This window comes from Mirounga leonina, unplaced genomic scaffold, assembly GCF_011800145.1.
Source record: "Mirounga leonina isolate KUSES-001 unplaced genomic scaffold, KU_Mleo_1.0 Mir_481, whole genome shotgun sequence".
Classification (NCBI taxonomy): Eukaryota; Metazoa; Chordata; class Mammalia; order Carnivora; family Phocidae; genus Mirounga; species Mirounga leonina.
The window spans coordinates 3,075,665-3,100,998 of NW_023270773.1; the positions used below are offsets into that span (position 1 = coordinate 3,075,665).

General features: G+C 40.8%; 1 protein-coding gene and 1 long non-coding RNA gene across 6 annotated transcripts in view; one reads left to right on the forward strand and one right to left on the reverse strand.

The window, feature by feature from the left end:
• Nucleotides 1–25,334, reverse strand: part of SPECC1L (sperm antigen with calponin homology and coiled-coil domains 1 like) — a 144,018-nt gene that overhangs the window by 15,707 nt on the left and 102,977 nt on the right. For 4 of the 5 annotated variants that reach the window (XM_034989265.1, XM_034989261.1, XM_034989263.1 and 1 more), the window contains 3 exons: nt 23,448–23,531; nt 20,975–21,131; nt 17,243–17,345 (listed from right to left, as the gene is read on the reverse strand). In XM_034989265.1, the coding sequence (XP_034845156.1) occupies nt 17,243–17,345; nt 20,975–21,131; nt 23,448–23,531 (344 nt within the window). Of the gene's footprint in view, nt 1–9,092; nt 9,140–17,242; nt 17,346–20,974; nt 21,132–23,447; nt 23,532–25,334 lie in introns of all 5 variants that reach the window. The other variant, XR_004676332.1, reaches the window with a different exon arrangement.
• Nucleotides 4,020–22,432, forward strand: LOC117999866. Its single transcript, XR_004676334.1, has 2 exons — nt 4,020–4,280; nt 22,240–22,432. It is a non-coding gene; the product is annotated as an uncharacterized LOC117999866 (long non-coding RNA).

Genomic DNA, 25,334 nt, shown 5'->3' on the forward strand with positions numbered 1-25,334 from the left:
GTTAAGGCATCATTTTAAAAGGCCTGGAAATATTATTACGTTTCAGAAATAATTTCGAAAGTTCCCTGAGGGCAAAGGTCGTGCTCTAGACTGCATCATATCCTTCCTTGTATTTAACGACCATTCTGCTTGTGCACAGGCATTTTGTGGAAGAAGATACATGGACGGCAAACAAGCACACGGAAAAACGCTCAACACCATTAGTTCCCAGGCGACTGGAAAATTAAAACCACGATGAGATATCACCACACAGTTATTAGAACAGCTGGAGGCCGACCACACGAAGTCTTGGTGAGGATGTAAAGGAACTGGAACTCTCCCACACTGCTGATGCAGCCACTTTGGAAGACCGTCTGGCAGATTCTTAAAGAGTGACACCTATACCTACCACATGATCCAGCCAATCCACTTTTCAGGCTATGCAAACACCTGCACATGAATGTTCACAGGAGCTTTACTTAGAAGCAGTAACTGGGGGCGCCTGGGTGGCTCAGTTGGTTGAGCGACTGCCTTCGGCTCAGGTCATGATCCTGGAGTCCCGGGATCAAGTCCCACATTGGGCTCCCTGCTGAGCAGGGAGTCTGCTTCTCCCTCTGACCCTCCCCCCTCTCATGTGCTCGCTCGCTCTCTCTCATTCTCTCTCTCAAATAAATAAATAAAATCTTTAAAAAAAAAAAAAAAAGAAGCAATAACTGGAAACAACCCAATGTCTAGCAACAGCTGAATGGATAAACAAATGGTTGTTTCCATAAATGGACTTGCTCTTCAGAAAAAAAAAAAAAAGGAAATGAATTATTGATATACACAATATGAATAAATCTCACAATCATTATGCTAAGTGACAGAAGCCAGAACCCTCCCCAAATTATACACGCTATGATCCCATTTATACCAAATTATAAAAAATGGAAACACTACACAGTGACAGCAAATCATGGCTGCCTGGGGGCGGCGGTGGGAAAAGGCAGGATGAAGAGGATACAAAGAGGCTTAAGGAATCTTCTGTGGACCTCGATATACTCACCATGTGTGGGGACGGTTTCACAGGCCAAAGTCATCAAATTGTAGACTTTAAATATGTGCAGTTGATTATATGTCAATTCTACCTCAATGAATCTGTTTTTTTCAAACAAGGGATCCCAGGGCCCACAAACACATTTAGGTGCCACCTAGGTTCTCTCCGTTTTTAAGTTTTGTACTTCTTCCCAGTATTTCAGAGTGCCGTACCTGAATGTAGTTCCAGGTTAAACCGCGGTGGAACCAGACACAGTCCAACTGACTCTGATGGAACCCACACCCTGGGTGGGCTCTGAGAAGGCGGACAGTCATATCCCCGAGTTCTCAGGGTGCTGCGTGATTTGCTACACAGACCTGTACAGGCAAATGAATCTAGCTTTCATAAGGTAGACTTCTTTGCCAGACTGCCCCTACTCTATCCAGGTTCCCTCTCACCTGTGAGCAATATTTTTAAAAATATCATTATAAGGTTCTGCCAGGTTAATGTCATGTTATTGGCTGTTCTACTTAAATAAAAAACAAGAGTCTCTGTGGCAGACTGGATTTTTCGAAAAAGGCCACAGCAGTACTTCTGGCCCTATATCCTCTCCAGAACCTTGCTGTGTCCCATCAGGAGGTGGAATCTAGCTCCCTTCCCCTTGCAACTGGACAGGCTTTTGTGCCTGCCTCGACAAACAGAATGTGGCAGAAGAGATGCTGCATGACCCCCAAGACTAGGTCATAAAAGATGAGGGGCTACTGCCCATCTCTCTCGGGACATTTACCCTGGAACACAGCCAGCGTGCCGTTAGGAAGCCCAGTGAAAATCTCAGCCACCAGACATGAGGAGGGCAGGAGCCTCAGATGAAGTTGAATGGAGCAGAGGTGAGCTGTCCCCACTAAGCTCCACCCAAACTGTAGATTTATGGGCTAAATAAATGTCATCATTATTTTAAGCCATTAACTTTTTGGGGTGGTGTTTGTTATGCAGCAGTAGGTAACCAGACCAGCCTCCTTTCTCCTGGATCTAAAGAGCCCTTTTGGAAAGGAAACTAGTTTGTCTTTCTTCCTCCCTCCAGTATCTAATGGTTAATTACCCTTTCCATAATTATATATCATGAGGCAGCAATAGAGCATCTTTACAAATTACCTGCTTCTACAAACAGAGAGGTCACCCTAAATTTCCTGAATGACCTCAGGCTAAACTCATTTGTGAAAAGCCAGAGCATCATGTATATAATAAAATTAACCTGTCAAATTTCAACTCCTCTGTAGACATCATATTGTTATGCTGGCAACACAACCAAAGTGAATGAAACACACACACACACACACACAATTTTCTCATGATGTCAGGCAGTAAAGGACTGTGTGTGCTATCTGATATATAAAGATTATTTGACCCGAATAATCTAATGATTCTGCTTTTAGCAAAATAACGAAGCAGCTCCTGAAAATGTTACTTATCTGATTTCTCCTCTATTTCTTGGCATTACTCATAAGAAAAATACCCATTTACTGGAAACTTAGTGAAGAGCCTGGGACCCTGCTGGGGAGGCAGGGTGGTTAGTGGCAAGAGCCCAGGCTGGGTGTCTGGAGGCCCAGGTGTATGATCTCAGGCAAGCCTGCCATTTCTCCGATTTGCAGTTCCGTCACCTGAGAAGTGAAACCCCATCTGCGGGATTCCTAGGGGTCATCTCAAGTCTGATGTTCTCCAACTTCTGAGAGTGGAATTGTGGGTGCTGATTCAGATTAAGTACCTCAAATTTTATCTAAGCAAACAAACTCCTATGACAATTACTTTACAGCTAACCAAGAACACAGGCAATCAGACCATGTTCCTACATTCAGCAGATTTCTCTATGGGTGGGAATTCAATGGGGGAAAGAACGAGGGTACAAGGAAGAGAACCCGGAGTTAAGGAGAATGACAGGCCTCTCTGGCTCTGTTCAAACTCCTCAGGTCCCTCTCACTTCTCACACTTCCACAGGCCCACTCTGTCGATGAAGTCACGACAGGTACACATGAAACTGCTATCGCTGGGTGCAGCCCACCATTCCTGAGTATCTTTCCACATTCAAGGGCCCTGAATGCAGCTCCGAAAGATGCTCGCAATGAGAAATGTAAGCATCAGCACCTTAAGAACTGGTGTCAGCTGGGGGGCAACCTTGACTGGGTAGTGTTACCTACCGCACACACGAACATGGATCAAATGGGCATATCGTCATGCTATTAAGCAATTAATTTTTACAGCCTTGACATTTCTGGAAATAGATGTTAACCATGACTGTCAAATTATGTTTAAACAGAACCCAAGAAGTACATTGTGATTCTGGGAAAACTTTGTTTCCCAGCTGCTATGTTTGGCATTCAAAGGAATCCCCTGAAAACAGGAAACCACTCTTTCACTCCACTGTGACCATGAGGCCATCTGCCTAACCTCCGCTGTGTGCAGCAGGGAACACAGGCCCGTGAGGAGCCCTGAGATAAGAGCTCTGCGTAGACATGTGAACTTCACGCCGGGCTGCCGCCAGCTTCCCAGACAAGAGGGCCCAGAATGACCAGGCTGTGGCAGCATGAATGGCTGCATGGAGAGAGCAAGCCAGCATAAAGCCCGGGTCGGACTACAAACCTGCCATTCCCTTTCCCTTTGTTCAAGTATTTTTAACCCTTGGAACACAGTGGTATTTACAAACAACAAGATCTTTCTGTTCTGTATGGAAACTTAAGTTTCCAACCAAACTGACAATGTAAAATGAAAAAAAAAAAATTAGACTTTCAACCTAGATTCAATTCAGATCAAAACCCTTATCTACTGCCTGCACCTTTTTATTTTTTAACTCTGGGAAGTCATTCCTGTGACCTAAGATTCCAGTTATAGAAGAGGAAGTGAAACCATCTAAGCTTTGCGTTGACTATCAGGCATTCCAAATGTATTATTTTAACTGCACTCTATCTACTGGCAGAACTCCCAGCTTTCCTGACCTCTCCCATTCCACCCTCCCCTGCCTCAGTCCTAACTGGAATCACAAAGAGAGGACACTAGGAAAGTGGAAAGGGAAGACAGGGAAGGAAGGACTGGGGGGGAAGAGGCACTCCATGATGTTTCTGGCATGAGAGACTGAAGAACTCTCCGAAAAAGAAGGGGTGTATTAATGGAAATACCATTTGGACAGCACTGGACAGACCAGGGGCCAGGGGTCACGGGTACAGGGGACCCTTCTCTATTCCCTGTCTCAGCATGCAGTGTACAAGAGGAATCACAAGAAACATGAGCTTTTCAGGTAAGGAAAGCTACTTTATACAGAGAATTCACTCATCCCACAAGTTTTGGAATACTGGAAATGCAAAGTGGCCCAAGGGAGCGTGGCAAATGCCAGCTGCCTGGGCCACCCAGGTAGCCCAGTTATCATATGAACACTTCATAAATTTATTACGAGAACTTGCTTTTCTCCTATTTGTCTACAGACAGTCTAATATTTTAAAGGAAGCTGGGGGGTACTGAGCTATTTTTATCTGTCCATTAGTTCTTACTCTATGGACTCTTCAGTCCACGGGGACACACAATTCTGGGAGAAGAAAGGCTAAGTGCTCCTTTGTTGTTGTTGCTTAGTGAAAGAGGGTCGGAGGAAAAGAAATCCAAAAAGGAAGCATGTGAGGAAACTTCCAGCTGTGGTGGAGCAGAGGTCAACAATTCCTCTCTCTAAAAAACAAATATAAAACTGGATGAAATTGTCAAAAATAATAATTTCAGGGCTCTGGAAATGAATCAAAGGCAAATAATTTCAGGTAAGAACAGTGGGAGTCTGTAGCCCTCATGCCTAAAATTGTTCTCATCTGTTTTCCTCTTTTATTTTTTAAAAAAACCATAACAATTAATAAAGCAATAATTATAGTACTATACTACTGGGTTTATAACACAGATAAATATAATACATATGACAATAACAGCACAAAGGAAGAGGGAAGAGAAGGACCTACATTAGAGCAAAAGTTGCTATTTTTACCATATTAAGTCAGAAAAACCTTAGATCAACTGGGACACCTTACATCAACTGGGATAAATCAACCTTAAATGTGTATTGTAATCCCTAGAATAATCATTAGAAAAGTAACTTTAAAAATATGGTTATACTCGACTATGTGCTACCTGCAAAAAGTACACGCTACAGATATGTATACTACACTAAATGTAATCAAGACAAAGAGTGGCTATATTAATATAAAACAAGGATTTCACAGCACAGAATATTCTCACGGATAAAGAAGGTCACTTCATAATGGCCGAGGTAAATTTCTCAAGAGGACATAACCCTTCATATTTATGTACTGGTAACAGTTTTAGAATACATTGTTAAAACTACAAGGACAAGTAGAGAAATCTACAACTATAATCAAAAGATTGCAATATTCTTTGCTCAAAAATGGATAGACTAGGTAGCTAGAAAATAGAGATACAGAAGATATGATCAACAGTCAATGAATGGTATCTAATTAACATTTATAGAGCCTTTCTCCAACAACAGCGGACTAGCATTTTCTTAAACGATAGACCACATTCTGTGCCACAAAATGAGTCTCAATAAATTTAAAAGGATCCGAGTCATAGAAAGTACATTCTCTGACCATCATCAAATTTAGTTAGAAATCAGTAACAGAAATATCTCTGAAAAATCCTCAAGTGTTTGGAAACTAAATGAAATACTTCTAAATAATCCATGGATCAAAGAAGAAATCAAAACAGAAAAGTATTTTGAACTGAATGAAAATGAATCAAAATTTGTGGATGCCATTAAATGAGTACTCTAGCAAGAAGTGTCTACAGCAAAAAAGAAGAAAAGCTTCAAATGATGACAACTCTACCTTAAGAAACTAAAGAAAAAGAGCAACTAAAACCCAAATGGTAAGCAGAAGAAAGGAAATAATAAAGACCAGAGCAAAAAGAAATGAAATAGAAAAATAGAAATAATAAAGAAAATAAATTTAGGGGCGCCTGGGTGGCTCAGTCGTTAAGCGTCTGCCTTCGGCTCAGGTCATGATTCCAGGTCCTGGGATCGAGCCCTGCATCGGGCTCCCTGCTCAGCGGGAAGCCTGCTTCTCCCTCTCCCACTCCCCCTGCTTGTATTCCCTCTCTCGCTGTGTCTCTCTCTGTCAAATAAAGTGGTTGTATCAGTTTAAAAAAAAAAAAGAAAAGAAATTTAAAAACTGGGTCATTGAGAAGATAAATTTTATAAACCTCCAGCTAGATTAATAAGGAAGAAAGAGAATACATAAGTTGTGTTATCAGGAATGAGAGCAGAGACAACACTTCAGATTCTACAGATACCTAGGAGATGGGAATATTATGAACAACGTTATGCCAATAAATTCTACAACTCAGATGAAATGAACAGATTCCTTGAAAGACACAACTAGCCAAACCTCACTCAAGAAGAAACAGATAATCTGAATAGCCCTATGTCTCTATTAAAGAAACTGGATTTTGTAGTTAAAAATGTTCCTACAAAGACAACCAGTAAAGATGACTTCACTAGGGAATTCTACCAAATATTTAAGAAGGAAGTAATACCAACTGTAAATAAACTTTTCCAGAAAACTGAAGAAGAAAGAATTCTTCCCAACTTACTCTACGATCAACATTACTAATACCAAATCCTAGTAAAGACATTATTTATTAACAAAGAAAATGCAGACCAGGGGCGTCTGGTTGTTAAGCGTCTGCCTTCGGCTCAGGTCATGATCCCAGGGTCCTGGGATCGAGCCCCACATCAGGCTCCCTGCTCAGCAGGAAGCCTGCCTCTCTCTCTCCCACTCTCCCTGCTTGTGTTCCCTCTCTTGCTGTGTCTCTCTCTGTCATATAAATAAATAAAATCTTTAATTAAAAAAAAAAACTGCAGACCAATATTCCTCATAGACATAGATGCAAAAATTCTAAACAAATTTTTAGCAAGTTGAATGTGACTTGCTAAAAAGGATAATAGAACTAGGAGGAGTCTGTCCCAAGAATGCAAGGTTGGTTTACCACTCAAAATAAATTATCTTTTTTTTTTTTTAAGATTTTTTATTTATTTATTTGAGAGAGAGAATGAGAGAGAGCACATGAGAGGGGGGAGGGTCAGAGGGAGAAGCAGACTCCCTGCCGAGCAGGGAGCCCGATGCGGGACTTGATCCAGGGACTCCAGGATCATGACCTGAGCCGAAGGCAGTCGCTTAACCAACTGAGCCACCCAGGCGCCCAAAATAAATTATTTTAAACAAATAATGGATCAAAGAAGAATTCACATGGGAAATTAGAAAACAGTAAGAGAAAAAGGAAATAAGAGAAAAAGGAAAAGTAAAACCCAACATACCAAAACTTATGGGACACAGAGAAAGCAGTTTAAGGGAAGTTTATAGCAATAAACTCCTACACATTAAAAAAATAAGAAAGATCTCAAATCAACAAACTAACTTTAAAACTTAAGGAATTAGAAAAATAAGAACAAACTCAACCCAAAGTTAGCAGAAGAAAGTAAATAATAAAGATCAGAGCAGAGGTAAACAAAAGAAAATAGACAAACAATTGAAAAAAAATCAATGAAATCAAAAGTTGATTCATTAAAAAGTCAGCAAAATTCACAAACTTTTAGCTAGACTGACTCAGGAAAAAAGAGAGACGAGGCCTAAAATTATTAAGAAATGAAACTAAGTGAGAATATTACTACCAAGTTTAGGGAAAGGAAAAGGATTATAACAGAGTACTATAAACAACTGTCTGCCAACAAATTGGATTACTAGATGAAATGGGAAAATTCCTAGAAACACAAAGCCTATCAAGAATGAATTACAAAGAACAGAAAATCTGAACAGATATTTAACTAGTAAGATAACTGAATCAGTAACCGAAAAAAATCCCAGTAAAGGAAAGCCCTTGACCCAATGGCTTCACTGATAAATTCTACCCATTTAAAGAACCCCAATTTTCTCAAACTTGTCCAAAAACTGAAGAGGAGGGAACACTTTCTATCTCATTTTATGAGGCCACCATTATCCTGATACCAAAGCCAGACAAAGACACTACCAGAGAACAATGCTCCAGACCAATATCTCTTATGAACACTGATGCAAAAATCTTCAACAAAATACTAGCAAACCAAATTCAGCAGCACATTAAAAGGATTATACACCATGACCAAGTAGGACTTATTCTTGGAATGCAAGGATGGTTCACAACATACAAAAATCTATTAATGTGATATATTAACTACATTTACAGAATGAAGGGGAAAAAAACCCACATGATCATCTCAGTTGGTACACAAAAAGCCTATGACAAAATTCAACCACCTTCCATGATAAAAATACTTGAAAAATAGGAAAAGAAAGAAACTACCTCCACACTATAAAAAGCTATATATAAAAAACCCACAGTAAACATCACATTCAATGGTGAAAAGCTGAAAGCTCTTTTCTAAGCTGAGGAAGAACAAGCCAAGGATGTCCACCTTGGCCACTTCTACCCAACACCGTTCTGGGAGTTCTAGCCAGGGCAATTAGGGAAGAAAGAGAAATAAAAGGTGAGAAGAGAAGAAGTAAAATTATCTCTGTATGCAGATGATATGATCTTCTATGTAGAAAACCCTAAACATTCTACCCACAAAAACTGTTAGATCTAATGAATTCACCAAAGTAGCAGGATCAAGGTCAACATACAAAAATCAGCTGCATTTCTATACACTAACAATGAACAACCTAAAAAGGAAATTACAAAATAATTCCATTTACAAGAGCATCAGAAAGAATAAAACAATTAGGAACCAACCTAATCCAGGAGGTGAAAGACTTGTACAATAAAACCTACAGAACACTGCTGAAAGTAAAGACATCCCATATTCATGGGTTGGAAGACTTAATACTATTATGATTTATTATACCCAAAGTGATCTATAGATTCAATGCAATTCCTATCAATGTCCCAATGACAATTTTTTTTTACAAAAATAGCAAAACACTCCTAAAATCCATATGGAGTCTTAAGGGACCCTAAAGAGTCAAAACAATCTTGAAAAGGTAAGAACAAAGCTAGAGGACTCACAATTCCTGATTTCAAAACTTACTGCACAGCTCCAGCGATGAACATAGTGCGGTACTGGCAGAGGCAGACCTATATACCAATGGAGTAGAATAAAGAGACCAGAGACAAACCATAAGGTTTTAGAAGGTCAAGGAAATAAATAAACTGTGTATACAGTCAAATGAATTATCAAGGGTGCCAACATCATTCAATGGGGAGAGGTGATTTTTCAAAATGGAGCTACAGTGGTTATCCTCCCGGCAGCAGCTTCTGCTGAATCTAAGTGGGCCTCCGTACACCTTACTTAGGACATGACAAACAACCTTGAGGGCAAAAGCTGAGTCAAACTGTTGAGTCCACTACTCTGGCATTGTCTTTCCCCTGGGATTTAGGATCCTCAAATATTGACTGTCTTAGTAGCTCTGAATTCGAATTTTAGCATCCCTACTCAGAGATTCTGAAACAAGGTCTGGACCACTGCTTTCTGTTTGGTCTCTGCCGCATACCACGAGTTGGCCAATACTCCCAACGGTTTAAAAAAGCAGGGGTAAATATGGAGCTCAAGTCAATGTGTTTTCTTTCTGCAATTTTGGCTCCTGCCAAATTGATCCTAGCTGCCTAGGTTAGTCCCCAATGCCTTTAAATACACACACACACACACACACACGCAAGCACTACTATTTTAAACAAAATCGTAATTCTCAGTAGAGTCTGGTCTGATATTCTACCTAAACAGAAGTTTATATTTAGTTTTAATTACTGATGTATTCTTACAGACTATACCATAATTTTCCCGAGAAGAGAAACTGTCTTTTTATTTCCTGATTCTGCTTTAACACCCAGAGCGCTATCTGGCACACACCTCAGTATGTATTTGACAAGTTAATTTTTCTATCAGGAAAAACTGTTAGAAAGCAAGTAAAGCACAGCACATAAAACATTACTTCCAAATCATTCAAGTCTGTCAGTTCTTCTGCCTCCAATGATCTCCACTAAGACATGTACGATCTTTTCTTCTCTAGCCCAAGCATTAATGAGCAAATCCCTCAATAAAACTGTGCATTTTTAATGCTTATTTGAGATTAAATTACCTTAGGCAGTTCTAAAAGCTTTTTTTTCATTTACTAAAACTATTTTGTACTAGATTAAGTGATTTCATTATCTTTTGGATTAACTAATCCAATTCTAGGTCTGGCATTTTATCAGAAAACAAAGATTTTTCATCCAAAGTAAAGCTCTCTTAAATTAACCTTTAGAGTCCCCTTGACTATATTCAGTTAGGTTTTTCCAGAACAAGAAAACAATGGTACACCAGAAGCTGCTCAATACAAATTTTAGAATTGAAGAAAATATACTGAAAGTATAAACTATTTTCTTGGTTACCTTATCAATCTGCTATTGTCAATCCCTAACCAAACAGCTAGAAGAACTGAAAGTAGTTGCCTCTGGGAAGCAGAAATTACAGAGGTTATGAAATAGGCCAATGGATTCGCACTTTTCCCTATAAGCACTTAAGAATTATTAATGTTAACTGCATATTTAAATTAAATTTAAAAGCATAACTGTAGAAAAAATAAATAAAAACATAATGGGTACAAACTGAGACACTAATTTAAAAAACAAGGCAGATTTAATCCTTAAAGCAATAGTGCTGAAGGTTGTTTATGTGATGCCACGGACTCATGAGACAGCCTTGAGGCCATTCATTTATCCTGTGGGGCTTTTTAGTCCCACATTTGTAAACCTAACAGTAAATCAGAATGCCAAGGCCCTTTCAACAGTAATAATTCTAGTATTCTAAAACTTCAGTAAACAGTAAGTGGCAGGACACAATTTAAAAGAGAATATGTACTTGTTAGATAAAAGTCAAATTCACAAGGGCTTGTTTTGTAATGGATGGTTAATGAAGTTATAGTGATTAGCACAATTATTTTAGGATGACTCGTAAGAGAGTTAAAGGAAGATGATATGGTATTAGGGAATCTATCTCCGTTGATGAGACAGCTCCTACGACATAAAGCATGCATGGTCCAAGCATTAATGCTGCATCTGGGGCCCGAGAGAGCAGTATGTGCTGAGTGTCACGTAACGGCTCCTGTTCTAGTGAGCTGGTCAAGTGTCACAACCCGCCCTCTCCTGCAGACTGTGAGTAGTCAGAGACCACAAGAAAGTGGTCCCAAACTGCTGGCTCCAAAGGATGGGCACGCTCATCCATATTTACAGCTAGATAAGGAAAGGATTCTGGCACTTCTTATATGGCTCTTGACAAATTAAGAGCTCTATCAGACATATCTTTCCATTTACTAAAAGATTATGCATTTTGGACTGTCCAATTTTAACTCACAGACTTTGAAATAAAAGAACCAGCATCCTATCTACTTTTAAACAGCAAGAATAGAGATCTGTCTTGCAGGAAACAAAAGCAAGACAAACAAAAAAGCCATACATATGTATCGTTACAGAAGTGTCCATAGGAAGTAAAGAAAGGGGAAATTGGGTTCGCAGCACAAGACTGTCTAGCGTCCAGAAACATTTTTCTTTTTGTATGTTAACTATTCTGTTTTGCATATTTCCTCCTGCACTGTAAGTACCCACTAAATGGAAAAAACTTGAAATTATTATTATTATTATTTTTTTTTTAAGATTTTATTTATTTGACAGAAAGAGACACAGCGAGAGAGGGAACACAAGCAGGGGGAGTGGGAGAGGGAGAAGCAGGCTTCCCGCTGAGCAGGAAGCCCGAGGCAGGGCTCGATCCCGGGACTCCAGGATCATGACCTGAGCCGAAGGCAGTCGCTTAACCAACTGAGCCACCCAGGCGCCCCCAAAAACTTGAAATTATTAATTGAAGTTTTTAAGTTTTTGAATTGATTTGTATTTTTTTTTTTTAAACAGTTGGAGTACCTCTAAATCAATGTTTCCTTACAAGAGCAGCAATATGGGCGGGGTGTCTGTGTAATGTCTAACCAACACAGCAGAAAGATAAGAGGAAATCTTTGGTATGCCCATTTCTAAAAGTCTTAATGGGGGAACCATCTGGAACCAGCTGCACGACAAATCCCACGTTCACCTAAACCTCAAGGGTTTCCTCGTGGGTATAAGAACAGACAGATGCCAACAGGGTGTGACCATTTCCCACACTGCAAATGCCTAAGCAGCACACGGAGTTTGGAAAACTCCACAGGACCTCGAGGCCCCCCGGCGGCTTTCCTCAAAGCATCCGCGGATTAGCCTCTCTTCTCCCCCTCACTTTCCCCAGAATTGTATTTTTTTTTTTTTAACCAATACAATGTCCCTAAAAATCATAGAGCCACAGAATTTAGGTGGGAAGGAACCAAGAGACAATTGTTAAATTACTGATTTAATGTTGGAATCATCTCCATCAACTTGATTATTTAACTTTTTAATCAACTTGATACATGGCAAAGTTCTATAACCAAGGGGAAGTAATTTATAATTACCTAAAATTACTCAACTGACATAGCAGTCTAAGAAAATGTAGTTTATGTTACCAGACAGCACCCAATGCTATCAAAGAAAATAATAATTTAAAAATCTATTAAACGTATAAGTCAATGCTAGAGAATGTGCATGACTGCCTCAGTTACTCCTCCATTTTACGGAAGAGAAAAGTGAAGCTCAAAGAAGCTAAGTAATTTGCATGAGGTCACACAGTAGGGGCAGAGCTGACACTCAAGTCCACGGCCTTAATTACTACTCTATGTGTGATTCTCAGTGTGATCAATGCATCACCTGCAGTACTTGTACAAATGCAGACCCCAGGGTCTCACTTTATACCTCTAGAATCACAAATCTGTAGGTGTGGTTCTCAGGAATCTGCATTTTCCCCACAATTTTTTACACACAGGGTTGAGAACCCCAGTTACAAAAATGAACTTCTAATGTACTCCATTACATTCAATATATAGGTTCAGACAGTTAGTCAGCTTTGTCATGTGCTGAGCCTTATGCCAGATGCTAGAGAGGCAAAAACGAGCTCACAAGTCTAGAAAGGAAGACAGACATGCAAACTGACAACTTTAGTACCCCTGTGATACACCCTGTGGAGTTTGGGAACACAGGGAAAATGAACTACAGATGCAAAGACCCCCAAAGAATATGCCCTGAAGTATAGCAAACACTGTCCTGAAGTCAAGGAAGAACTAGGCTCCCTCATTTCTGTGAGGAGGGAGTGGAACGTGTGAAGATGAATCCCTGCAGGGGTGAAGCAGGGACACAAACTATTTTGCATAGATGCTGTTTTCTAAGCTGAAGGGGCAGACACTCCCCAGATGGAAGGGGTGGAGTGAGAGGATGGGGAGGCATTCGGGACCAAGGTGAGACTGGGGAGTTCACAAGAATGAAGAGTCAATAAGGCTATGCAAGGGGATCACAGGGGACCATTGATCTCCATACTGAGGATCTTGGACTATAATTGCATGGTCTTTGAAGAGGAAGTAGCTTCCAGATCACAATTTCAAACCAGTCTGGCAGCAGAGTAGAAGACAGACAGGAGCATGAGGAAAATTACTTATGTCCATGCAAAAACTTATACACAGTGTTCATTGCAGCGTAAATGTAACAGCCAAAACGACCAAAATGTCCATCAACAGATGAATGGAAAACATGTGGTATAGCCAAACAATGGAATATTATTTGGCCATAAAAAGGAATAAAGTACTGACAACACAAGCCACAACATGGATGAACCTTAAAAACATGATACTAAATGAAAGAAGCCAGTCACAAAGGCCCCCATACTGTGTGATTCCATTTATATGAAATGTCCAGGAAAGGCATATATATGGCGATAGAAAGTAGATTAGTGCTTGCCTACAGAGCCAAGTGAGGACTGACTGCTAATGGTTACAGCATTTTTTTGGATTGATGAAAATATTCTAAAATTGACTGTGGTCAGTTTTACAAAACCCTGTGACTATACCAAAAGCCACTAAAATGTGTATCTTAGGTGGGTAAATTGTATCTTATGTGAATATTTCAATTTAAAAAACCATAATGAGGGGCGCCTGAGTGGCTCAGTTGGTTAAGCGGCTGCCTTCAGCTCAGGTCATGATCCCAAGGTCCTGGGATTGAGCCCCACATCGGGCTCCCTGCTCGGCGGGGAGCCTGCTTCTCCCTCTGCCTGCTGCTCCCCCTGCTTATGTTCTCTCTCTCTGTCAAATAAACAAATAAAATCTTTAAAAAAAAAAAAACATAATGAAAAAAATCAAGTGGATGTGCAATATTGACTCATGTCTGAGATTTCAGTCTTAGATCAAACTTGTAGCCATCAGCATTGATCCTCTGGCCATTCATCAAAGTTGAGAGTATCTGTTTTATGCCTGCTTTCAGATCTGGAGTATTTTAATCTTTTATGCTGGAGCTTCCTGTCTGGCTTCTTTCACTTAGCATAATATTTTCAAAGTTCATTCATGTTGTAGCATGCATCAAAACTTCCAATCCATGAACATGGGATGTCTTTCCATTTATTTAGATTTTCTTTAATTTCTTTCAGCAATGTTTTCTAGTTTTCAGTGTACAAGCCTTGTCCTCCCCTTGGTTAAATTTATTTGTAAGTACTTTATTCTTTTTTTAAGTACTTTATTCTTTTTGATGCTACTGTAAAGTGAAGTGTTGTTTTAACTTCATTTTCAGTTTTCATTACTAGCATATAGAAATGCAAGTGATGGGGCACCTGGGTGACTCAGTTAGTTAAATGTGCCCAACTCTTATTTCAGCTTAGGTCATGATCTCAGGGTTGTGAGATCAAGCCCTGCACTGGACTCCATGCTGGGCATAGAGCCTGCTTAGGATTCTCTCTCTGGGGGCACCTGGGTGGCTCAGTTGGTTAAGCAACTGCCTTCGGCTCAGGTCGTGATCCTGGAGTCCCAGGATCGAGTCCCACATCGGGCTCCCTGCTGAGCAGGGAGTCTGCTTCTCCCTCTGACCCTCCTCCCTCTCATTCTCTCTCTCGCAAATAAAATAAATAAATAAATAAATAAATAAATAAATAAAATAAAATCTTCTTAAAAAAAAAAAGGATTCTCTCTCTGTCCCCCCCACCCCCCACCAAAATCACTCTCTCCCTCTTAAAAAAAAAAAAAAAAGAAAAGAAAAAAAAGTGATTTCAGTATACTGACCTTGCACCCTGCAATTCTTTCTTCTTTAGTCATTTTTTTTTAAGATTTTATTTATTTATTTGGGGGCAGGGGGAGGAGCAGAGGGAGAAGGAGAAGGACAAGCAGACTCTGCAATGAGTATGGAGCCTGACAGGGGGCTTAATCCCAGACTCTCAGATCATGACCTGAGCCGAAACCAAGAGTCAGACACCCAAACGACTGAGCCACCCAGGCGCCCCCTTCTTGAGTCATTTTTGATAGTGTATTTCTAAGAATTTGTCCTTTTACATCTCGGTTATCCAATGTGTCAGCGTACAGCTGGTCATAGTATTCCCTTTTAAGTATTCCTCTTATTATTATTATTAAGTAAATAAGTATTCCTTATTTCTGTGAGGTCACTAGGAATGTCCCCTCTTTTATTCCTGATTTTTAGTCTGCTCTCTTTTTTCCTTTGTCCATCTAGCTAAAGGTTTGTCAATCTGTTGATCTTTTCAAAGAACCAGTTTTTGTTTTCATTAATCTTTTCTACTGTTTTGTCTGCTCTAATCTTTATTTCTTTCTTTCTGATTGCTTTGGTTTAGTTTACTCTTCTTTTTCTATTTTCTTAAAGTGAAAGGTCAGGTTACTGATTTGAGATTTTTCTTTTTAAAGGCAGGTGTTTATGGCTATAAACTTCTCTCAGAGAGATGTTCCCAATGCCTCCTGTAAATTTCGGTATGTTGTATTTCACTTTCACTCTCCTTATTTTCTAATTTCCCTTGTGATTTATTCTTTGGCCCACTGGTTATTTAGAATTTGTGTTTTAATTTCCACTTAATTGTGAATTTTCCTTCTGTTATACACTTCTAATTTCATTTCACTGTGGTCAGAAAAGATACTCCATATAATCTCAATCTTTGTTCAAATTTATTGAGACATTTTATGACCCAACATATACCCTACCCTATCCTATAATGTTCTATGTGCACCTGAGAAGAATCTTTGATTCTGCTATGGTTGGGTAGGTCTGGTTATATAAATATGTGTTAAGTGTGTGTGTGTAACACACACACACATATATATGTATACACACACACATATATACATATATACAAATATATAGTATCTAGTATCAAGTTCAAGTCTTATATGTCCTTGTTGATTTTCTATCTACTTATATCCCGATCATTTACTTTTATTTTTTTTTGCTAAGTAATTTTTTATTGCAGTAAAATATACATAAAACATATATAACATAAAATTTATCATTTTAACCATTAATGAAAATATTAATTTAAAGTAAAATAGATATGGGGTGCCTGAGTGGCTCAGTCATTAAACGTCTGCCTTCGGCTCAGGTCATGATCTCCAGGATCCTGGGATCAAGCCCCGCATCGGACTCCCTGCTCCACGGGAAGCCTGCTTCTCCCTCTCCCACTCCCCCTGCTTGTGTTCCCTCTCTCGCTGTGTCTCTCTCTGTCACATAAATAAAATCTTTAAAAATAAAGTTAAATAGGGGCGCCTGGGTGGCTCAGATGGTTAAGCGTCTGCCTTCAGCTCAGGTCATGATCCCAGGGTCCTGGGATCGAGTCCCGCATCAGGCTCCTGGCTGAGCTGGGAGCCTGCTTCTCCCTCTGCCTCTGCCTCTCCCCCTGCTCATGCTATCTCTGTGTCTCAACTGAATAAATAAAATCTTAAAAAAAAAAAAAATTTTATAAAAAAAATAATAAAGTTAAATAAATATATTTTTACTCTTAGTTCAGATGAGATCTCAATGAAGGCAGTTAACAGGACTCAATTAAGAAAGGGTTATAGAATAGCTGAATAAAAGTACTGGAAAGATTAGCTACTCTGGAAAGGTAAAAAACGGATGCCATCCAAGTGACACTCAGCCAAGTCTGGGATAGACTTAAAGCAGGTTTTAATGCTTTAAGTCTATGGCACTTTCGGGGTGCCTGGGTGGCTCAGTCATTAAGCCTTCTTAAAATTCAGCATAGGATTCCCCATCTTAATGAGCTATGTAGCGAGCTATGACACTCTAGCAACTGGTGTGGCCACTGCTCACGTGGGACAAAGGAACCATATGATTAATTACCTGATAGCCTTCTGTTTTCTTCTGACACCACTTCAGCAAGGCATTCCTCTTTGAACCTCCATATTCTCTCGCCAATGCTGACAGAGGGTCCTTCCTTTCTTCCCTAAGTGAAAACAAGGAACCCAAAGTTAAAATATTTTTTATTTGAGCTCCATTATAAACCAGAAATCCCACAAAGAAGAGAACAGTGTCGGTTTGCATTTTTTGAATAGGATAACTGCACACACTAAGACATCTAATGGTAAGATGTGTCTTCACTCATTTGATTTTACTTACCAATTTTTACAGGGCCCTCCTAGACCCATCACTGTCGGGGTTTCTGCTGCCTGAAGGGAGGGACTCTATTATCCACACGGAAACTGGCAAAGATTCAGCACAACGTGCATTCACAATGAATGGAATGCACTCCGGAACGCTCGGAAGGGGGAAAAATAACCTGACACTGGCAGCACCTGACAGCTGTCACGGCCGCCTTTCACCCAACATCTCACCCTTCCATAATCTTTATGCTTTAGTTTTATCTTACTCATTTTTGTTTCCAACCTTTTATATCCTCAATCATTTCCTCTTTTTAAAAAACAAATCACTTATTGTAAATACAAAGGGCAAGATTATGCAAGGTGAAGGATTATAAGGCATAGTTCCTACCTTTAGGTGCTTACAACTGGGGGAAGCAGATAAGACAACAGATGGCAACAAATATCCATAAAACATCTCAAATGTGTTTACTGCTACGTTATACACTCTTTATTGACTATAGGTAATTGGAATTTTATCTTGCATAGAAAAATGGGATTTTTCTGTAAATTCACTCACTCATTCAATACCTCCTTATACACCACTTTGCCAGGCAGTGTGCAAGTGCTGGGCAATGGGTAGTGAACAACACAGGGTCCCTGCCCCTCGAGGAACTTCAGAGTTTACTATAAGATAGATATATGTAGAAAGAAAAGAAAAGAAAGAAAAAGAAAATCCAACTGTGGCCACTTATAACTCATTTCTTAAAAATATACGTAGGGTACTTTTGGGCACTGTCAATTCCCTTGGAGGAAGAACAAATATCCTGCTCCAGATGAGACAATGAATCAAGATTTTGGGATCACTCTGGTGTTGATGCAAGGGAGGCATATAAGCCTACATATCCTGGACCAAATCCTTCCTTTTAGTAACGACTTTAGGACTACCTGGAGGGAGAGTACTTCTGAAATAACCTGCTCCTTCACAAGTGGCATACCCTTGAAAGCCTGGTCTAGTTTTTAGTGATTACTTTATAAATAAAGCAGAGATTCTATCCCACACCCCATAAACTTAGTCCAATAAGTGTCCCAAAGGTTATTATGTTACAAGCGGCTTAGTATTGTTCCGTGCATTGACTCTGTCTGTAGTCACCCTCCAAAGTAAGTTAGGAAATAAAAGAGTATACATTTAGAACTGAAGCTTTTACAATTGAGAGGTGCACTGAAGCAGCACCGATCTGATTTATCTTAGAACCAGAAGTAAAATACAAAAATTTCCAACCAGCAGTTAAAACTGCTGCCTTGAAGAAATATACTTTTATGCTTGCATGCCAGCCCACCAGACTCCTGCTTTGGTTTAAAAAGTTCAAAGTTTGTTATAATACCACCAAGCACAGGAAAAGAGAATGAAGATAAAGTTAAGATATGTGAATGAACACAAAAAAGCAAGCAAGCAAATAAATAAATAAATAAATCTCCATCATGCTCAAACTAAAACTACTATAATCAATGTGAAAGGTTTATTCTGGCTCACACCAGGTCTGTTTGGTTACAGAAACAGCTTAAAAAGCATCAAAGAAGAGTAATTCTATGGATTACAACGAGAAGCTGCAAAAAAAGATCCTTCCAAAGCCGGGGGGGGGTCATCTCTCATAACTTCTTCATTGTAAGATGAAGACACTTTCGGGGTGCCTGGGTGGCTCAGTCATTAAGCCTCTGCCTTCGGCTCAGGTCATGATCCCAGGGTTCTGGGATCGAGCCCCGCATTGGGCTCCCTGCTTGGCGGGAAGCCTGCTTCTCCCTCTCCCACTCCCCCTGCTTATGTTCCCTCTCTTGCTATCTCTCTCTGTCAAATAAATAAATAAAATCTCTAAAAAAAAAAAAAAAAAAAAAAAAAGATGAAGACACTTTCCAGGAGATGCCTTGTTGAAAATCACAGCTTCTGAGTAGGGAAGCCAGGAAGAGTGGGTGCCCTTCCCACAGGCACACTGCAGGTAGCCTACCACCCAGGACAGAGACAAGCATGGACAGTGCTCTCCCTGCATCAGCTTGGGCAGAGCCAAGAGCTACCCTCATCACTGCACCCCTACTTGCTCGGATGGCGCACTGTTGACGGGACCACTATTCTAAGGGGCTGGGCCCCTAGAGGCAGGGCTTTAAACACAAGTATATAATTTGAGTTTGACAGGCCAACTATTCCATTTTATCCAATATGAGGATAAAATGGAATGTCAATATAAAGCTAAGGTTCTGAAACCCACTCCTATCCCTCCAATTCTTCTCAATACACTTCAATATCCCTATAACAATGTATGCTTCATTTCTGACATGTTTTTTTTCCTCTAAATGATAACTACTTCTTCTTTTTTTTTTTTTTTTTTAAGATTTATTTATTTATTTGAGAGAGTGAGAAAGTACATGAGAGGGGGGAGGGTTAGAGGGAGAAGCAGGCTCCTCGCCGAGCAGGGAGCCCGACGCGGGACTCGATCCAGGGACTCCATCCAGGGACTCCAGGATCATGACCTGAGCCGAAGGCAGTCGCTCAACCAACTGAGCCACCCAGGCGCCCGATAACTACTTCTTAATCTCAAGTGGCTTCTGACATTAGAGAAATACAAATAAAATATACTATTCCATTTTCAGGTATTGTTTATCAGTGATCAGTGTGGCATCACGTTCTCAGCTTCCAATCTAAAACAATTAGAGTCCCCTTTGGTAGCTCTCCTTCTTTCATTCCTTTTCTAGACATCTGTTTGCCAGAATCAATCATCTTTCCCTTTGAAAAGCCTCCAGAGTCCCAACCTCCCTTCACCATTTCCACTGCTATCATCCTGATCTGGGCTTGGTATCTTTGTCCCAGAAACATCATAATGTCATTTTAGTTGTGTTCCCCAACTTTTGTCCACAACAGAAGAATCCCTGAATCACCTTCTCACATTGATTTACTTACCCCACTTTATAGCTACTACCACATCCAAGTGACTCAATTGGACTATAAAGAGGTTCCATGTCTAGCCACACCCTACTGTCAATCTTTTCCTCCACGGCCCCTGGATGTGATAGGTCCACACCTTCCTCTGGCCTTCTGTACCCATCCTCTGTGCATGTGCAGTACCCCCTACCCACAGCTCCCCAACCCTCAGTTACTCACCCTTCTATACATTGGCTCACGTCACTGACCTTGCCAAAGATACCAGCCCGCCCTCCCCACCCAGACGCCGCTCCTCTCGGAAGCCTTCCCTAACCCTCCACCCAAGCCCAATATTCCAATTCTACAACGCTTACTTTTGGGGAAAGGAAGCAACTCTTTTACATTGCCTTTCTTTTTATTATACCATCTTACCCAATTCTGGGCATAGAAGAGATGAGGAAACATTTAATAAGACACAAAGAAAAAAAATCAGTGCTCGACTGCCATTATTTTACAACCTGATCACCAATCTCCAAAGGCCAGGAGACGTATGCATGAAATGCATCAGTATTAACTGTTCTCTACCTTATCCGACTTCGGGTGGTGGGGGTAACAGATGCCGTGGGAGAGGAGGACAGGGAAAGCTGTGGAGACGTGGTTCCCATAGCCATAAGAGAGGCCGGCGACGCTCCCTCAGGTGCAGAGATGTCTCGTTTCATCTCTTCACTACTTCGTCGAGACACTGATTGTGAGAAACAGTCATTATGCATTTTATAGAAATCTAGAAAAACATTTACTTTTATAAAACACTTTTAAATTGAGTTGAGATATTTTCTTCAGCAGGTTCCAAAAAGAGCAGAACTTACCATATATGAGGAAAAACTAACATTTTCATTATCATACTGGTAACTTGAAAGGATTTATTCCTTTCACTAAGAAAACTGTAAAAAAGGTACAGCAGTTGAAATATGCACTGAACCCCACATTCCCTGAAGGTAGGAGTGTGTCTTACCCATCCCCATTAACACTCACAGAACCTATGTAGCATATAGTTGAGTATTCCAGAAATGTTCATTTAATCACAAATACAATGAAAACCAAAGGCTAATTAAAGCAATACTTGGCTGCTATTCACTGTCAACTAAAATAAACATAACCTTTCTACACTTGGCCAAGATACCATTAAAAGGAAAGAAAGGAAAGATACTTCATTTCAGGGCCACACTTAATTCTGGATCAGGCCATGTTTCTAAAAACATGAACCAGTGAGACAAACAGAAAACCAAAAGGTGTCAAGTCAACTACTGAGAAACAAGTTCAGGAAAGTTCTATTTTGAAAGGCTAGCACAGTAAGACATCACACCTTGTCAGAACTACAGAAAGTTCTCAGAACTGCTAAGTGGAAGTAGCCCCGTGCTTCAGCCGTTGGTAACAGAGCCACAACAAAAGCCACTTTCTAGCAAGGAGGCGCTGACTAAGCGCAGGTGCTCGCGGCCCTGGGCTAAATTCGGAGAGAAAGGAAACGTGAGCCAAAGTTCCTGACCTCAGACACACGCTCTCACATCAGAAGATGCTGGATGTGCAGATGCCCCGAGCTGGCTGTAATCAATGCTGTACATCAGTAATTCTTCCCCGATGACTGAACTGGCCACCCCTCTTATTGACTAAAATGTTCTTGGTGATTTTAGGATAGCCACAACAGAACATAACTCTGCATTAGTAAAGTGATGTCTGTAAAGATCCAGAGAAGAGAGATGCTTTCTCCTATTACATGATCTTATTAGAATGATGTATTTATACATATTTCTGACATAATTTTATAATTATTCTTGTTTTTTCTTTCATGTCAGATCTTCATATGCCTTAAATCAGCAGTTTCAGTGGTGTGCTAGAAAACTGGCTGAGAACACCTTTCATCATTTTATATAAAATAGAGGAAACTGAGAAAGAATCGGAAGGACTCTGTGAGAAGAAAAGGCTTTGGGATGGTAATTTTGGCTGGACTTCCCACTAATATAAAGACCTGGCTATGACGTCTAAAAACTGTACTAACTTAAATCCCCGTACAAGTGGAAGGTTAACTGTATGAGGCAGAGTTACAGGAATTTCTCCTTCCCTGGTCCAATTTCTAGTTGAGTTATAAAGGGTAAATAAAGGCCACAAAGGGAAAATAATGTGAGCAATTGATAAAATGGAGTTAGCCCTCGGAGACAAGGGGAGCCTGTCAAATTCACATTGTAGGATGGCTTTAGCATACTGGAAAAATCTGGCTTCTGGAGAATTTTTGGTGTGCTCCGAAATAAGCCCTGACACACTTTAGGATGGATAGCCTAATCTTTCACAACTACACTGACTGTGTATCAAGCTATATTTTTGGCACAACATCTAACCCGCTCTAGGCCTTTCTTAAATACTTGTTAAATAAATGGAATGATCTAGTTTTGAGGGTTTTTTGTTTTATTTATTTTAAAGATTTTATTTAACAGAGAGAGGGAGAGAGAGAGGACACAAGCAGGGGGAGCTGCAAAGGGAGAGGGAAAAGCAGGCCTCCCACCAAGCAGGGAGCCCAACATGGGGCTCGATCCCAGAACCCTGGGATCATGACCTGAGCCGAAGGCAGACACTTAACAGACTGAGCCACCCAGGTGTTCCTGCTTTATTTTAAAATTACAGCCATGAAATGTGATTTCTATAGAATCTGGAAGATACAACAGGGGAAATTCAGAGTGAAAAATAATCAACTCAAGGGGCACCTGGGTGGCTCAGTCGGTTAAGCATCCAACTCTTGATTTCAGCTCAAGTCATGATCTCAGGGTTGTGAGATCAAGCCCCACTCCAGGCTCCTGGCTGAGTGGGTAGTCTGCTTGAGTTTCTCTCTCTCCCTGCCCCCTCCACGCATTCTCTAAAATAAAAATAAATCTTTAAAAAGAAAAAGAATCAACTCAAGAGCTAAAGAGGCAAGAAAAGTTAAATAAGTCTAAAGAGAAAGCATTCAGTACCATTACTAAAACTTCTGGAAGAGTCTTTCTAAAGGAAATTCTAGATAAAAAGTCGTTACCTGAGATGGTCTTGGCACTTTCCATGGCAGGTACTCTCGGCAGAGAAGCAGGTCGGCTGGTTGAAGATGTTCTTAATAGATGCTCTGCACAAAATGGGAAGGGTCAAAATAAAGACATCAGACACTGAACTTGAAGTCACAAAGGTAGCAGGAAGGTGAGCTCTCCTCCTCTCCCCCCCCACAAGCTCATCCTTCTTTCTCAATCTGGGGCACTCTAACAATCCCCCATGGAGCCCATGTCTACAAAAGAGCTTCCATAGACAAGGACCGTGGGAAAACATTTCATTCAGTGTTTGATTTCTAGGGATGAGATTTGACACAGATGAATGCTTCTAAATCACCAACTGCTACTTACCTCTCTGACACAATTCAACCAAAATTCAAAGATCCTCTCTGTCGGTCTAAAAGTACAGACTAAATCAAAGCCTTGCCCTTATGTTCCTACCGATAGTGGGGAAGCCATACATACACACAACCAGAGACAAAGCAAAGTAAGTAAATCGGAGAAAGACATGTATCATAGGCCCTCACTGATATGAGGAATTCTTAATCTCAGGAAACAAACTGAGGGTTGCTGGAGTGGTGGGGGGTGGAAGGGATGGGGTGGCTGGGTAACAGACATTGGGGAGGGTATGTGCTATGGTGAGTGCTATAAATTGTGTAAGGGAAAAATGGGGGGGGGGAATCGGGAGGGGGAGACGAACCATGAGAGACTATGGACTCTGAAAAACAAACTGAAGGTTCTAGAGGGGAGGGGGGGAGGGGGATGGGTTAGCCTGGTGAGGGGTATTAAGGAGGGCATGTACTGAATGGAGCAGTGGGTGTTATACACAAACAATGAATCATGGAACACTACATCAAAAACTAATGATGTGGGGTGCCTGGGTGGCTCAGTTGTTAAGCGTCTGCCTTTGGCTCAGGTCATGATCCCAGGGTCCTGGGATCAAGCCCCGCATCGGGCTCCCTGCTCAGCGGGAAGCCTGCTTCTCCCTCTCCCATTCCCCCTGCTTGTGTTCCCTCTCTCGCTGTGTCTCGCTCTGTCAAATAAATAAAATCTTAAAAAAAAAAAAAAAAAAGAAGTCTCACAGCTTAAAAAGCCTAAAAAAAAAAACAACTAAAGATGTAATGTATGGTGATTAACATAACATAATAAAATAAAAAAAAAAAGAGGACTGGACAATTAGAACAAGAATGACAAAGTATTATCAAACTGCAGAGTGAGAAGCCATTCACTTTGATTTCAGGCAGCAGGGAGGTCTTCAACAACATAATGACATTAAGCTGGGCTTTACCAGTAGAGAAGTGGGGACAGTATCTCAGCCAGAAACAAGGAGAACAAAGGTATAAGGACGTTCGAGTTACAAAACAGTAAAATTCCAGTGTGGCCTCAACACAGGGCATATGGAAATCAGAGAGGGCGGCAGGAAAAGGGGCTTTGAAGGGGAGATGAGGCTGACCGACAAGAGCCTCCATTACCTGGTATGTGGACTTCAGTCTGAGAGCCACCAGGAAGCCCCAGACCTTTCTGAGAGTTTGGGAAGGAAGCATACAGGTACCGCCTCTACGCCCAGCTTGCAGCCGTGCCCTACACCACCCCTCCCTTGCTCTCTAGACTCGAGCTGCCCTGGCACTTTCTGGAGTTCCTCAAACATTGGCACAAGCTGCTCCCCGCCTGCTGTTCTCCTCCATTCCCGCTGCAGCCTGGCTACCTTCATCATCCTTCTGGTCTAGCCTCAACCTCACTTCCTCAGGACCTGCCCGTGCCCCCCTCCCACCCCCGGATGGCAGCCCCAAATAGACCAGCATACTTCTTCCCTCAGGCTGCAAGCCTGACAAGGCTGTCATCAGGCCAGGACGACAAGCACCAGGACGGACAGACTAGATGTG